At 31.6% G+C, this 15,564-nt stretch overlaps 3 protein-coding genes across 8 annotated transcripts; 1 reads left to right on the forward strand and 2 right to left on the reverse strand.

The window, feature by feature from the left end:
• The first annotated feature begins 2,516 nt into the window (after positions 1–2,516).
• LOC111023569 (uncharacterized) lies at positions 2,517–4,794 on the forward strand. Of its 4 annotated transcripts, none has more exons than XM_022301051.2 (6): positions 2,517–3,296; positions 3,547–3,661; positions 3,747–3,825; positions 3,907–4,026; positions 4,101–4,143; positions 4,229–4,324. In XM_022301051.2, the coding sequence occupies exons 1-5, from the start codon at positions 2,925–2,927 to the stop codon at positions 4,105–4,107; spliced, it is 693 nt and encodes a 230-aa protein (XP_022156743.1). In that variant the 5' UTR covers positions 2,517–2,924; the 3' UTR covers positions 4,108–4,143; positions 4,229–4,324. The 4 variants fall into 4 exon arrangements, with proteins under 4 accessions (XP_022156743.1, XP_022156737.1, XP_022156730.1 ...); XM_022301038.2 differs by having other exon boundaries at positions 2,521–3,296; positions 3,907–3,958; positions 4,089–4,143; positions 4,219–4,794; XM_022301034.2 differs by having other exon boundaries at positions 2,536–3,296; positions 3,907–3,958; positions 4,089–4,143; positions 4,229–4,794.
• LOC111023588 (uncharacterized) lies at positions 3,964–5,945 on the reverse strand. Its single transcript, XM_088124817.1, is given in 3 exon segments — positions 3,964–4,684; positions 5,370–5,451; positions 5,731–5,945. Coding segments are annotated over 2 exon segments (270 nt in total). The 5' UTR covers positions 5,443–5,451; positions 5,731–5,945; the 3' UTR covers positions 3,964–4,487.
• A 3,218-nt stretch (positions 5,946–9,163) lies between these two features.
• Positions 9,164–11,983, reverse strand: LOC111025906 (beta-carotene 3-hydroxylase 1, chloroplastic). Of its 3 annotated transcripts, none has more exons than XM_022303818.2 (7): positions 11,525–11,980; positions 11,213–11,272; positions 11,062–11,133; positions 10,798–10,932; positions 10,003–10,176; positions 9,866–9,922; positions 9,164–9,532 (listed from the first exon to the last, which is right to left on the reverse strand). In XM_022303818.2, the coding sequence occupies exons 1-7, from the start codon at positions 11,858–11,860 to the stop codon at positions 9,458–9,460; spliced, it is 909 nt and encodes a 302-aa protein (XP_022159510.1). In that variant the 5' UTR covers positions 11,861–11,980; the 3' UTR covers positions 9,164–9,457. The 3 variants fall into 3 exon arrangements, with proteins under 3 accessions (XP_022159510.1, XP_022159511.1, XP_022159512.1); XM_022303819.2 differs by having other exon boundaries at positions 10,051–10,176; positions 11,525–11,976; XM_022303820.2 differs by lacking the exon at positions 11,213–11,272 and having other exon boundaries at positions 11,525–11,983.
• Positions 11,984–15,564: the final 3,581 nt, after the last annotated feature.

The following is a 15,564-nucleotide window of genomic DNA, read 5'->3' on the forward strand; positions in this document are numbered from 1 at the left end:
GCGAACACTCAAATATTAGTTATGACTTCAAATAGAAAATAGCCAAAAACTTGGGAAGATAATGCTCTTTTTTCTCTTACTTGTGTACCAAAAAAAATTAATATTCCAATTTTAGTTTAAAAAAGAAAAAGAAGGCATTAATAGAAAAAATATTAAACTTAAATTTACTGGGTTTGCAGTTACTCAAACATAAATTCAACCAATCAAGTCAAGCCAAGTGAGTTTAGATTTGGAGTAAAGTAAACGCTTCCAAAGTTAACCAATTTGGATCTTGGAAAAGGTGGTTTGTGTCCATATGAAAGAAACATTTCATATGAGCTATCACCATTTATTATTATTATTATTATTTATTACTTCAAATATTCAAATTATTTAATTTATTACTAGGAGACAAGTAGAATAAAAAAGTAAGTGCAAAAGAAAGAGGTGGTAGATGCAAGTACAGTATATTTACATCAATTTTAGACCATGAGTAAAGACAATTTTAGTGTAATGATCACGACTATAGGCATATTTAATACGTTAGGATAGTGACAGTCATAATGCAATTTATTAGTTTAATTTACTAGTAATTCTTAAGTTGTTTGTTGTCACAAGGATCCACGTACATTTTTCCCAAGTGGATCATGTTTGTGATAGCAACCTACACTAACCATCACATCAAATTTGATTGCCACTACTAAGTTAATCGTTGTAAGTAGATGGTTAGTTAATATTCAATCTAATCATATTGGGACCAATTTTATGGGTGAATTTACCATATACAACTCCACAGAAAGAAGACCCGAAGAACACGACTAAGGCCCAAAGGATTTGGCCAACTTGTCGTGCTGATCCTATCGAGTCGACCACCAAGGCTTGAGGCTAAGATGATCGAGTGGAGACGATCACACCAAGGCCCTAGGGGCAAATTGTTAAAAGTTACCCAACAACTAAAGGACATTAACATTATAACGTTGTTACAAATCATAGACATGTCATCGAGGATCTCACACGTCATTAATCCTCCATGAATCTTAAAAAATCAGCGAGATAGCCTGAGACTTAAGGAAACTCCATGTATAAATAGGAAGAGAAACCTCACACATTCACAACGTTACACAACCTTATCTCTTACTACACTCAACTCATTTGTTTGACTTAAGTATTGGAGTGTGTTGGACTTAGCATCACACTAATGTGCAAAATTAATTGTGTGTAGGTGTCCATTTGGAGCTTCTCACATCACAATCTAGATTCAAATCCTACAATGAAAACAAAAACTGATCTTGTATCTCATCGACTTTACTCAAATGTCACACATATCAATTGGCCAGACTAAGGAGGTCATGAGCCTAACTGGTTATCCTCGTCAAGAATAGTCGTGACCATGTATTATATTTATTTTGATATAAAGTTTCACCTTCTACGATACAGTGCGTAGCTAAACATTTGTTTGCACTAGAAAATCTCCCCCATTTCTATTTATACTATAGAAAGAGTTGAATCATCAAACGGAATTTAAGGAAATTGAGGAGTTACTTTCCCGAGTCCCATTGCCATCCTCAAAGCCACAAAAACAATGTTTGCCATTTTTGTAATTCCACACCCCACGGTACTCGACTCATACATTAATATATTATTACTTTTTCAATTAAAAATATGCAGTTTGCAGCACAATACATTAAACAATAAAATCTTCTCTCTGCTTCGCAGGTTTTTAAATTCAAACTTTCTTCATTTTTTTTTATATTAATTAATTTTCAGTGGCCCAAATTTGATCATTGGTCCGTTTAAAATATTACAAATTTAAATGATAAAATATACGGACTAATTTGATTGTATTATGAATCTAAATTAGGAGGGAAAGGACCCAATTGGCTGCCTTGGGATTGGCAATGTGTCACGAGATGGGTTGCCAAGAGTTTAAGTTACACACTCACCATACCCTCTTCAAAACAATTTGGAACTCGTACTTGTAGATCGGTTCGATTTTAAAGTATAAAATTGAAAAATAATCAAGTCTTAACCTATGGACCGAGACTACATTTAGGAACAAGAAAGTTTAAGTGAGCAAAGAAGTCAAACAAGAAAGGTATTTCCCCAATAATATCATCTTTCAATGTAAATAAAACTGTTGATTTGGGTCAATTTAGACAGTCGCCTGGTTATGTCTTTTCTAAAGAACTAATTTTGCCACAAGTATTTAGCATTCTTAAATCATTGTCATTTTTGCCTCAATCGATGGATCTCTTTACTCCCTAATCATGCTCAAAGACCTACTTTGAGAGACAACAATAGTTTCCACTTATTCGAATGCATAATCATTGAACCATCAAAACCTTCCTCCAACATCCCAACCCCTATGTTAAGATATCTATGAAAAATTAAATTTACCGTAATCCATCAACTTAAGCTTTTGTGTTGATGGATGATTTAACATAGTAACAGAACATGAGATCCTATCTTCAAATTCTTGTAACGTGACTCCCTCCCCATTTAATATTTGATTACCATACTTGTTTGGCTGCATAAATTTTTTAATCAGTGATTTAACACCCTAGATGGAACTATCTTCATGAACATCTTCATTCAACTTCAAACGTTAAGGTATCCCGAATCATAGGAGTTCTCGTAACAACAACTTAAAGAAGTCAACATGGTTTCGATGTTGGCCCAACAACTCTCTTATACCAAAGATGGTCGGTGATTATGGCACAATGACAAAACTTTGTTATGCGAAAGAGAGAGAATAGAATACTTACCAAGTTAACTAAACCATAAGAGGAAGCTTCCTTGCCTAAAACCCAAGGCAAAGTCATTTATATTCCTAGTCCAGTTCCATCAAATTAGCACCATTTTCCAAAACCTTTCCTTTTCGCCCTTCTTAGCTCTTTGCCTTCATAAAAAGCCCCACCCTTTTCTCCTTCTGCAGTGAATCAATAATGGCCCTTATAAGAAGTCCTCCTCCCATCAGTTTGGGCTCCCAATCATTCAGAAATCTACCCTATACAGCCTTGCCTAAAATTAGCTCATGTGTATTTCAACAAAAGAAGACCACAGTACTAAAATATGGCGACTGGATGAGGAAAACAAACAAAAGATCATCCACTGACGTTAAGCTCCGTTTCGTGCCTTCGTGTTTACCAGATGATTCTGATTCCTGCTTAGATTCAAATTCAAATCCTTCATCAGAAATGATTGAGAACTTCTACAGATGCATCAATGAAAAAAACTTAGAGGAGTTGGGCAGTTACATCTCAGAAGACTGTGTCATTGAAGACTCCTTGTTCATTGAACCATTTCAAGGGAGGAAGGTAAGAATTGTATATACTCTTGAGAGTCCGTACCTCGACTAATCTCACCAGACAACCACTTAATCCTACTACATCTAGCGATCAAGAAAACTCGTTAGATATTAAATCCTAATTGGTTTGAAAATCATTTCCACTAAGCTCTTTACCTTTTTCATTAGCCCAAATGACTACTAGGCAAACTAATAGTAGTTCTTCCGTTGAAATGTGTAACAAAAATCTATTTTCACAAATCCATGGAAGCTACTTGCAGGAAGCTCTGGAGTTCTTTGAAGAACTCACTCAAAGCATGGGCCGATATGTGAAGTTCAGAATTCTTAACGTCTACGAAAGTGGCACTTCCGGTGCAGGAGCAATCTGGCGCTTGGGTAGCTCTATCTAATCTATGATTTTCCCTCAACTTCATATTCTATCAGTCTAATAGATTGACAAATCTAATCTATCAATCGGCAGCATGGAAGGACATAGAGATTCCCTTCTCCAAGGGCTGCACCTTCATCAACATCAGAAATGAAAAAAGAAGAGCAATACAGTTAACTACAAATAAACTCAGCACCTGATACTTCAATTCTAATGAGAGAATGAGATCTTAATGATATGCAACTCTTTACAGGAAAGCACAAATCATAGTTGAACCACAAGTCAAAGCAGGACATTTCATCTTGGTAAATACACACAAGCCATTATTCCCAATAATTTCAAATCATTCAACGCTTAGAACAGTTTCATCTTGGTATGTACTAACAAATCTTCAATTTGTGTTCAAATGGGACTTTGCCTATTAACTAATACCAGGCTTTACTGAAGCTTGTGACTTCATTACTCGATACATTTCCAGCAATTCCAGAATGTAAGTCGATTTGAACACCATAGATCTTTGTGAGCAAAAGCTTTCATATTAGCCATTGATGATACATTGAAAAAGTCTACTGCAGGGCTGCTAAAATTGTTTCAACTACCTTGGGTAAAGTGGCTATCAAAGATATGTATAAAGCTCTTCACGCTTCTCTGGGAGAGTTTTCTGGAGAGCCTTCTAGCCTTTAAATATCTGTATAACTATCGACACTGGGTATTACCACTCAACTTTTTACGGTACATTTTAGGGTTCTTAATGTAAAGGATACATGATATGCACAAAGATCTATTAATTTCATGGGCATGGAAGAGATCATAAAGATACATGAAATTCCCCTTCTAGTTATCATTTTCATCACGACTCAAAAATGTTTCCAATAATGAGAAAACAGCCAATGGACCAAGAAGGGGAGGAAATGGAGGAGGCTTACTGAATGCTACAATTGGGCGTGATTTCTCTTTGGTAACCACAGACCCTCCCTCAGAATCATTCTTCCCTCCTTGCCATTATTTTGACGAGGCCAGAGCCAGACTACCTAATCAAATTACAACTCTATGATTGTTTCATCTCATGTAATCGTAAAACAAAGGAACAAAAGAGAATGTAAGACTAAATTAAGGTTAATTCTCAATTTTGTCACTTCAACTTTCGGATCAGGCCATGAACTTTTTAAAGTTCCTAAACTTTAAATGATATAACTAATGGATATGTAAACTTTAGAAGTGTTTAGAAAGTAAAAAACTCATTGAATTTTTAATTTCGTGTCTAAGAGTTCCATGAACTTTAAAAATTGTTTAATAAATCAAATATCTATTAGATACAATAAAAATTTAAAGACTTCTTAGATACAAAATTGAAAGTCCGGAGACCTATTAAACACAACATTAAAAGTTTAAGGATCTATCATATACTTTTTAAAGTTCACAACTCATTAAACACAATCCTTCCCATTTCTTGTTTCTATTCCCCTTTTACAGTAAAGAAAGATAGAATTGCATGCCCTAACACTTCTAGATTCAAGAACAATGAAACAATATCTTTATTTATGCTGGAACAAATTGAAATGGGAATCAGAAATAAGAAACTTGCTTTTGTTATTTCCAAAAGTCCAATACAATTTCAATTATGTTTCAAGAAACAAAAATAGTTGTCAATTGCCTGAATTTCTCAATAAGATAACAAAAAAGGGCCCTAATTAACAAAAAGGAGAAAGGCAATACCGTATGATCCTTTCAGAGGATGGCTCAGCTTAAATTTGTTCTTTACAGTCAACAAGCCAATTAAAGAACGCATATATTGAACCTGATGGGAAAAGTGGTAGAGATCGTCAGTTTCAGGGGACACAAAATTTGGATCGGGAGAGACGAATTTCACACACTTTCTTTGCATAATCCAAAGACAGTAAACAAAGTTAAGGATCATAATGGAACAAACTTCAAGAGGAAAAATAAACGAAAACTAATGCAACTTAGAACGCCGATTATCACAGAACCTCGCAAAGAGAAACCATAAATAAATACATTAGAGAAAATATGCAAACTAACAAAGAAAATAGAGAGAGAGAGAGATGAGAGTCCGTACTCCGTCGTCCGTCCGGCTGTAATCGGCGTCGCTCCGGTGTTGGTTTTGGCGCGAGTTGCAATCGCGACTTTTCAAGTCGGGGGGAACTTTCGTGGCAGAAAATATGGGCTTGATCCCACATCTGGCCCACGGAAAATACTGTTGGGCTTGGGCTTGGGCTTAGGCTTAACAGTCTCAGAAAATTATTATTTGGGATTTTTTTTTCTGGATAGTTACACAAATACATCATTTCTTAGATCCTAATTACATAGAGGTCTAAAATCTCTGAAATTTATACTTTTCTCAATAGTTGGATCTGTTGAGAAAAAATCTCATTTTTAAATTACTAAATTACCCCCGTAGATATGTTTTCTATATAAGCAAATAAAAATTTCCTATAAAGTAGCATGCAAAAATCTAGGCGCAAATTGTGGTTTCCATCAATCAAAAAAACCAGTTCAGTAATGGCAGAATCGTCCCTACTTTTATTCAACTTCGCTCCTTATCAAGGAGGACAACTAATATCACCTTTCTCTAAATTAAAAAAAAAAAAAAACTTCTATTTATTTTATTTATTTATTTTACATTTACTTCCCATCTTTTAATTACGTAATTTATAAAATATGTATGGCCAAAACGAACATAACTCAACCGTGACATATATCTCAAATCAAGAGGTTGTGAGTTCGATTCTCGTCCCTACATGTTGTACTAACAAATAAATATACATACACATATATATAATATGTATTCTTGTTAAAATATATATATATATATATATATATATATATATATAATATGCATTCGTGGCCAACATTTTTCTTCATACATTATTATTATATATTAAATTCCATAAAAGGAATTACCAAAATTAGAATAACACGCCATAATTCTATCTAAAGTATTGTAAGATATAACTTAATTGCAATGAAGTCTATTTTGTAAGCAAATTGAAACGTACCATATAGTTGGAAGTTGAAACTAAGATGGGTCCATATCTTTTCCCATAAATGTTTTCCATAGAAAATTCCGTAATCTCGTTGTATTACATAGACACTCTAATGGTTTGTTCGTTTTTTACTACAACATATAGGAGTAAGAATCCAAACTCACTCTATTTTAGTCGAAAATAAATATCTTAACTTAACAAGTTGAATAATGTTTGGATTGATATTCTTATTATTTCTTAATTGTTGGTTTTTTTTCCTCTAAGAAGTACTTAATTGTTATTGGTCTTGGAGATATATAGTAATACTCTTTGATTATTTATTTGTAATCTATTATTTTAAGTTTTGTTATCTATAAAATATGAAGATAAATAATATTTTTCATCAATTTAGTTCAATTTCAAATTTTCTTTTCCACGATGGCTGATTTCTTTTGTTTGGTTTCTAATTCTTTTTGATTTTTTTTTTAAAGTTCGCTTATTACTTTTGGGTGGATGTTAACTCATGGAAAATTATTTAAATCATATCATTATTATTCAAAGACAGCTTCAATTTTGCTACTTACATAACATTCCAAAAGAAAAATAACTCCAATATAACTTAGTTAGCTAAAGTATATATCATCAACTAAAATGGTAAAATTCCAATTCCAACTCCTAGTTATTGTTGAACTAAGAAATAAAATTAAAAAACAAAAGAACCAATTTATATACATGTTTATTTTCTTCTTTTGTTTGTACTAGACGAAATTCTCTAGCTACACATTTTCTTTTTCTTATCTATTTCAATATTAATTTACTGTAAATTTAATTGAGAGATTTCTTTTTAGTACAACATATGAGGTTCATGATTGAATTCATAACTTCTTGATTGGAGATATGTGTCAATTACCGATAAATTATGTTCGCTTTGGTAATTGAGAGATTAATTTAAAGATGTTCCCATACACTTTAATATTAGCTGACAGGGGAGAGCAGATAAATTTCTCGGAGACGTGTACAATTTTACATTTTAGGATTTTGTTTATAATCTTACATTTAAAAGTCTATAGAGGCAAAGTAGAGAAAAAGTTTCAAAACTTTAACTTTTCTATTTAAGGTAAATTGGGGACCAATTGCCGTCTTCCTTCTTCAATCCATCTATTTTAGTTGGAATATTCAGTAAACATGAATTTAGGTAAGAATAAATGTATATACTCTATAAATTCATAGTTTGAAAAAGAAAAATATATATGCCAAATATTTATTTTGACTTATTCATTTTCAAATTAATTACAACAATCATACCTGAAAGTCAAATATTCCTATTCTATTTAAGAATTTGTCCACATTTCCAACTAATATAACTAGCAAACTCATAACCCAAATTTTAAAAATGATATATAATAATATGCTATTTTATTTTTTAAAAAAATGTATCAATAAACATGAAACTGCTTTTACTTTACTCAATAATATCATTGTTAAAATGATTTTGAGTTAATATATAAATATATATTTAGAAATAGTATAAAAATTAAATGGATTGAGGTAGAATATATAAATATATATTTTTTGATATAGAAAATACTTCCGTCTTGACAGGTGAGTACTATTTCTATACATTAAAAAATTGACAGTTCATTATTTTTAAAAAATATCTCTATTTTTGAATTTTTCTATTAGATTTTTGCATTTTTCTCAGGCTCTTACTTGTTAATGGTGAAGAAAAAATAATTATTTTCTTTTTTATATTGATTAAAAAAACTAAATAATTATCCAAAAAAGTAAAAAAAAAAAATTATTAAAAAGAATAACTTGTTACAATTTGAAAAACTATAAAATATCTATTTTAATTTTTGAAGTAAAAAAAAGTGATATCAATGGTAGTTCTCTACCTCAATTAATATCCATCTCAAATAATCTATGTGGTCTAATACATATTCATATTGGGACGTTAATATGCACCTTTAAAATCACATTTTTAATTCGTTGAATCATTGACAATAAAAAATAAATATTCTTTTAAAATTTTAAAATTTAAATTGATATTTTTGAAATTAAAGATTCAAATAAAATAAACCCAAAATAATTAAACGTCTTAAAATTGCTAGTCAAATACATTAGCGTGAAAAGTTGTTTTCTTTTATAGAATCGGCCGACGAGTAGACCAAGAAAGAACGACAAGTCGGCAGGAAAAAGACCTTTTTTTTTTTTTTTTTTTTTTTTGCTTTTTAGAGAAAAATGTCACGTAGAGTAGATGTGTAAGCTTCTATTGCTTACACGTTTCCTCTTTTATTTTCATTCGCTTCACTACACGTCTTTCCTTCTTTTATTTTCTCCACTTTAATTTATTTTCGTGTTAATTTGAAATTAGTTAGAGATTCAAATTTTCATTCAATTATCTCAAATTTTTTATTTTTAAGTTTTTTTTATTAATATTTCATCAATTTTCTCCTTTCATATATTTTCTTAAATTTACTTATTCATATTGAGATATAACAAAATGTCTACAAGGAGTAGAAGAAATTAAAAGGGAAAAAGCGTTGTAGAAACTTACTAATTTGATGAACAAATACTGGACAGTACTTTAATTAATTACAAGGGCATGTAAATTGTAAATTGTAATCACCCTTGAAAAAAATAAAAACAATCATTACTGTGAGAAAATAAAATAGGAATAGGAATAGGAATATGGAGAGGGAGAGGGAGAGGGATTATTATTATTGCCATTTTTTTGTTTTAATTTTACTTCTTTTTTTCTATTTTTTGAGAAAGTAATTTTACTATTTTTGTTATTATTATTAAAACAAAAATTAAAAATTAACTTTTGTAACCCTTGCTTCTCCTTTCAATTTCCTTCTGCAACTCTTCCTCTCCACCCACTTCCTTTAATTCCTGTGACAGAGAAGCCACCGCGTTTCAGTGCCAACTTATATCATTAAAAAAAGAATAGAAAAAAAAAGAGCTTTATATATGTTTTTGTTGTTAGTATATATTTTGTTTCTAAATTTAAATTTAGTCATTTATATTTTAATACTTTTTATTTAATTTTTTTTAAGTACAAGGACGGATTCGAGTGCCAATTACTGCTAAGCATCATAGGATGCAAGTGCATATCAACCAATTTTAGTATTTATGACTAAATTAAAAATATTAAAATATAAAGTACAAGATTGAAAATAACAGGGAGTTCTAAAAAGAACTAAAGAGTGAAATGACGGAACTAACCTTGGGTCCTAAAAACAATCCGTATGGGACTCCGTTGAATTTGTCCGTGTGATGAATCTGCCCAAAATTTAAAATTACCCCAAATAAATATCATATTATATTAATAATAATAATAATAATAATAGTAAAAGTTGTACAGAAGCAGGCGACATGTCGTAGAAAGCTACGAGTGATGAAAGAAGTACATGATGGGCAGCCGCGACACGTCGTAAATAGGGGACAGCTGCTATGGGGCCCACCGGGAAACGACGGTGCACGAGGCCGTCGTGTACGAACATATAAGCCATACCGAAGACCGTAATGCCCAAACCCTGCCGAATATTATTAAATAGTCAATAGCCAATCATAATTTGACACGTCATACATAGCTGACGTGGATTTCAATAGCCTTCACTTTTACTAGATTAGGTCGGAAAGTGGGAACTTCTATCCGTTTTAGTCCAATTAGGATGAAAACATTAAAAATATCGAATTTTTTAATAGATTTAAATGTTTTTGATTGAAATAAAAATTAAAATTAAGGGAGTACAAAGACCAAAATCCACAATCTCACAATATAGAGATTAAAATAAATAAAAATTAAAAGTAAAGAATAATACAATAATCAAAATGAATCAAACTTTAAAAAGTAAGACTAAAATAGTATTTAAACTATTTTAATATTAGCCCGAAGTTAAATTTTAACTTTAGTTCCTAAAATGACAATTTTGTGTTCTAACAAGTTATTAGAATTCAAAATTTTTAATTTTGTGTTTAATAAATTAGAAATTTAGAAGATTAAGGTCAAATTTGTGTCTAATAAGTAAAAGAAAGCCTCTAAGAATTTAAAGTTAAAAGATACCTTACACATTTTTAAAGTTGAATAACATTTGAAGTTTTATAATTTTGAAAGTTTGGGATAAAAGAGAAAAAAAGTGTTAAAATGAACATACGGCACCAAAGCAGAGGCCTGGAATGAAGCCTTTATTGCAGAGGCCGAAGGAAATAAGAGCAATGGCAGGCACAGCGTTGATAATCACAAACACGTCGTTTAGTTCAAATGCTCCATTTCTAGGCCTGTGATGAGACTACACACCAAAAGAAGAGCCATAAACATATATATAACTTATTTACTTTTAACTTTATACTATATGCTTTTTGACATTATTTAACTTAGCTTTAAATTATCATAATCCACGCATTTAATGTAATGCCACCTGGTGCATATTCCATAATGAAGCATGCCACAGCGCTCTATGAGCCCACCTTGCCCAAAATTCCATTCCCACCTAAAATCAAAAACCAAAAACATCCTTAGAAAAGGATTTCATCAAATATTCGATAATTTAACTTCACTTAGACACTCACCGCAGCGCCAATAGAAAGAGCGAAAGTACCCAACATTTCAACTACTGGAAACTCTCCGTTCTGTAAATAGATTATTTATTATTTTATTAATACATCCGAATATGAGCCTATTTAGTACATGAAACTCAACCATCTATTCCTTTTGAGAAAATAATGACCAATGAAATATTTTTTATATTACAAAAGAATTTAATTAAATATTCAAATTTAATTAAATATTCAAATGGATACTTTTAAAAGATTAATAGATTAGACCATTTAGAACTCCGAGAATATTGGAAGGAGGGAAAATTAAAAAAAAGGAAAAAATACCCCCATTTGACATGAGAATCTGTAACAAACGGCGACGGCGGCCATTGAAGTAATCCCGAAGCTCGATACAATTGCAGCGACAAGATAAGTTTCTCTTTCCAATTTCTTCCTGGCCAATTTCTCCTCCACAGTCGCATTCGAAACCTTATTCACCACTTCCAATTCATTAACGTCATCTCCTCCGCCGCCGGCCGACAATCTCTTCCACCTCTGCCTCGAGCACCGCCGCGGGACACGTGGGGTCCTCTTCGCTACGATTTTCGGAGCATCCGGAAACAGCCCCGGGTTGAACCGGTACGCTGCGGCGGTTGCCACGCCCGAGATCCCCGTCGCCATCAACGCCGGCGAGCTCGAACCTTCAAAAAAATATATTAAATAAATAATAATTAATTAATTTTATAAGGATGGGGAACCAGAAAGGAGGGTACAAATTATAAATTTATAAAATGGAGTGGGAAAGTTTTAAAAAGAGAGAAAAAAAAAACTATTCAATAAGAAATAGCTATTAAATGTAATTCGGCTTTAGGTATGTGGGTGAATTTACGGAACTACCCTTGTGCCTATTTTGGACACCTATCGTTTCGTTTTTGTACTTCTAATTGTCTTTTTTGTCTCATCCTTTTTTTTTTTGTTACTTTTGCGTATTTGTATCAGTTTTTTTTTATATTATTTAGTTTGATGTTTTCGTGGATTTAGGTATGAGGTGAATGAGTGATAAACCATCTTTATAATCAGGGGAAGTGTACTAATTATCGATTTTTTCATTAGTGTGTAATTTTTAATTCCATTCATATATATAATATCCATCGTATAATAACAATTTTGTTTATATACTTTCAATTTAGGTATGTAGTGAATTTTCATAATTATCTTAATAATTCTTTGGAGGGAGCCGCAAAAATGTTAGTGTTAAAGAATTCGTACAAATATGTATTTTTTTTAGTACAGTACAAATATGTGTTAATTTTATTGTTAACGCTCATATATTTTATGAGTTATGTTTTGGTGGTTAATTTCATAATTGGTAGTTAATTAAGGAGGGGAGAAACTGGTACAAGTTTGGGAGAGCTTATAGACTTATAATGGTGGATTAGTAGTGCTGGTTGGAGAGAATTGAAGGATAGTAGTCTAATTAGTGGATTAGTGGTCGGTTATTACTTTTCCTACAAATATTTGTAAATAGTTCTCATTTCATTTAAGTGAATTAGCTAGGTCGAATCAGATTATCAAGCATCTAGAAGTCTCGATTTTTTTCTATATAAGCTGTGATTCTTATTGAAGAGATAAAGAGATTGAGGGCTCTACTACAAATAAAGGAGGTGAAATTTATTTGTAGATTAATTAACGAGACGGCCGACCTCGAGGAACCTTGTTATTAGATCAACAATCCACACCATCTTGATTGGATAGGGTTCTACAGGCTGGTTCTTATGGATCTAGCTCCCAAGGTATTTTCCTTTAATGTTTAAATGAATTGTCCTTTTCTCAACCAACAAGAAGGGGCATCGCTTTCATTTTTGTTAATTTGATTCATATACACATTGTATTTAATGTTTGTATATCTAATGTGGGTCACTCCACGCGGTTGGAGTTTTTTAGTTCATCGAGTTGAGAAGGAAAGGCCTGTGGTTGTGCATTGAGTAGGTCAACTCGATCCTTTCTTCAAGCAAAGTTTGTCCGGCAAGATATTTACTGACATTATGCGGAATGACGATTTTACTATCACAATGTCTCTATTATCAGCAAAAGATTCTGTCGTTCATGAGTATGGACTCTGACCACTTAAGTTCACTTCTCAAAATCTTCTCCTATAAGTTCCAAAGAGATAGCTTGGTGCCTCAAGGAATAACCTTGAGGTCTTGGGTTCAAACCATAGGATCAGACGCAACTTCTACCAAACGATGTCTGGTTACGTATGTACGGGTATAGGTATAATGTGCATACCCTAGGTATAGGGGGCATAATGGCCAAAGGGTCGTCGACTCCTGGATAATAAAAAAAAAAAAGAAGAAAATCTTCCTCCTACAAAAGGTGGATCAAACCTTTATTAAATGTATGCAATATCTACACTCAACTTCTAACCCATTACTTCCGCTCTCTGACATGAAATTTAACTTAAGTTTTGGAGTGCATTTGATCGAACAGTACATCAATGCTAGATCTGACATGCATGTACCAGTTTGAATCAGTGAGGGTCCATCACCAGATTCCACCTGTCATCCTATCTCGTTCAAAATCCAGCATCAACAATATTTATTTTATTTAGGTCGATTGCAAATATAGAAAAATTAATATTTAATTGTCTTTTATTTCATAGTATAGCCAAAAAAAAAAACGGAGTCCCAGCTCAAATGAAACAATGAAAAAGTCAATTTTATCATTTATCTTGATATATATCCTTGGTATAATATTTTTATATCTAAAATTAACTATATCACCAATCCATTTGGTGTAATTGATATAGTTCAGGTTAAGTATATTAGTTATACTAGTGATATATTTTATACTCAGTATATCCGTTATATAAGTAAAATATTTGATATATGAATAAAAAATTAAAACTAGTATGAAATATTTCATTATATATTTATAATCAAGTTAAAAAAATGAAAATCTAATCCGAAATTTTATTTCCATATTTTAAAAACTAAAAGGTAAATATGAAATACATTTTTCCTCCTCATCAAAAATACCCTTCTATTTATATACTTTTATATATATTTTATTTTTATCAAGTTAGGTACATAGTGAATTTTCATATAGTTACCCTTGTATTTCTCCATAAGGTGTAAATTTAGGGTAACTGGGTAAGTTCTTGCTTTCTTTAATTTACATATGCATGGGATAAAAGACTATTAAGGGACATATTCAAACTTGAACCACTTGTATTTGATAGTTTACATTAACTAATGAGTTATATCTAATCTATCAACAAATTCAACAAATTCAAAGCATATGTCAACTTACACATTTTTAATTTCTCGAGTCATTAAATCAAAATTATTTTTTAAAAGTAAAACAAATTAAAATCATAAAGAAAGTCAAGATCATATGGTCGAATCGACATATTGTACTAAAATATAAATAAATAAATAAATAAATAAATATATATATATATATATATATATATATATATAACAATAATTCAACACAATTTACAGCCAACTTATTTTGGGCAGACCAAAGTTTTAAGAGATTGTGGAAAGATAAGCTATATGACCTTTCTGGTTTTTCCCATGTGCCTCATCCCAAGATGACTTCTCAGATGGGCTTCGTGAAATCACCCCTAACCAAATAATTCTCTTAAAATGGAGAAAAAAACCATTTTAGTATAAAAAAACAAAAGAGTAGTGGATCAAAACAGCCCCAAAAAGTATACTCTTTTAATTTGTGTGTGCTTTTTAAATTACATCACGTGGGGTGGAGCGATTCCAACTTATGATTTCTTGGCATATCATTGACACAAATAGTTCATGGGAGAAAATTGAGTTATTTGAGTCCAGGAAGATTGACAGGGTGAACTGTCAGTTCTCGGATACGAGATATCCATCCAAAAGAAATTCTTTCAACAAAGATGTGAATTAGGAAGGATTGATCGACGAAATCTGAATCGGAGACTGAATCTTGATATACCTGAGAACAATACATTTTTGTTAATAAACGGATTCGTTCTGTAGCGGATCTCTTACAAGATCAATTCGGATTGGCTCTAGTTCGTTTAGAAAATATGGTTAGAGGAACTATATGTGGAGCAATTAGACATAAATTGTAGCTACTGCTCAGAATTTGGCAACTTCAACTCCATTAACAACCACGTTTTGAATCTTTTTTCGGATTACACCCATTATCTCAAGTTTTAGATCGAACTAATCCATGTTGGCTTATCAATTTGAGTTTTTTTTAATCTTATTTCATCGATGGGATGCTAACATTATTTGAGTTCCTAAACCTAATATAACCAACATTAAAATTCTAAGAAGAATGGTTCTTAACGGAGTACAATATAGAAAAAGATAAAGATGTAAGCAGTATTGAGGAGA

This window comes from Momordica charantia (genome assembly GCF_013281855.1).
Source record: "Momordica charantia cultivar OHB3-1 chromosome 6 unlocalized genomic scaffold, Mcharantia_2.0 BLBB01000006.1, whole genome shotgun sequence".
Taxonomy (NCBI): Eukaryota; Viridiplantae; Streptophyta; class Magnoliopsida; order Cucurbitales; family Cucurbitaceae; genus Momordica; species Momordica charantia.

Coding starts and splice junctions, on each gene's coding strand:
- LOC111025906 (XM_022303818.2), bottom strand. CDS start 11,860: ATGGCGACGGGGATCTCGGGCGTGGCAACCGCCGCAGCGTACCGGTTC. Junction 10,177..10,797: donor CAGGCCTCTGCTTTGGTGCC/GTATGTTCATTT, acceptor AATATTCGGCAG/GGTTTGGGCATTACGGTCTT. Junction 9,533..9,865: donor GATTGTTTTTAGGACCCAAG/GTTAGTTCCGTC, acceptor TCTCTGTCACAG/GAATTAAAGGAAGTGGGTGG.
- LOC111023569 (XM_022301034.2), top strand. CDS start 2,925: ATGGCCCTTATAAGAAGTCCTCCTCCCATCAGTTTGGGCTCCCAATCA. Junction 3,826..3,906: donor GAAAAAAGAAGAGCAATACA/GTTAACTACAAA, acceptor AACTCTTTACAG/GAAAGCACAAATCATAGTTG. Junction 4,144..4,228: donor ATTTCCAGCAATTCCAGAAT/GTAAGTCGATTT, acceptor AGTCTACTGCAG/GGCTGCTAAAATTGTTTCAA.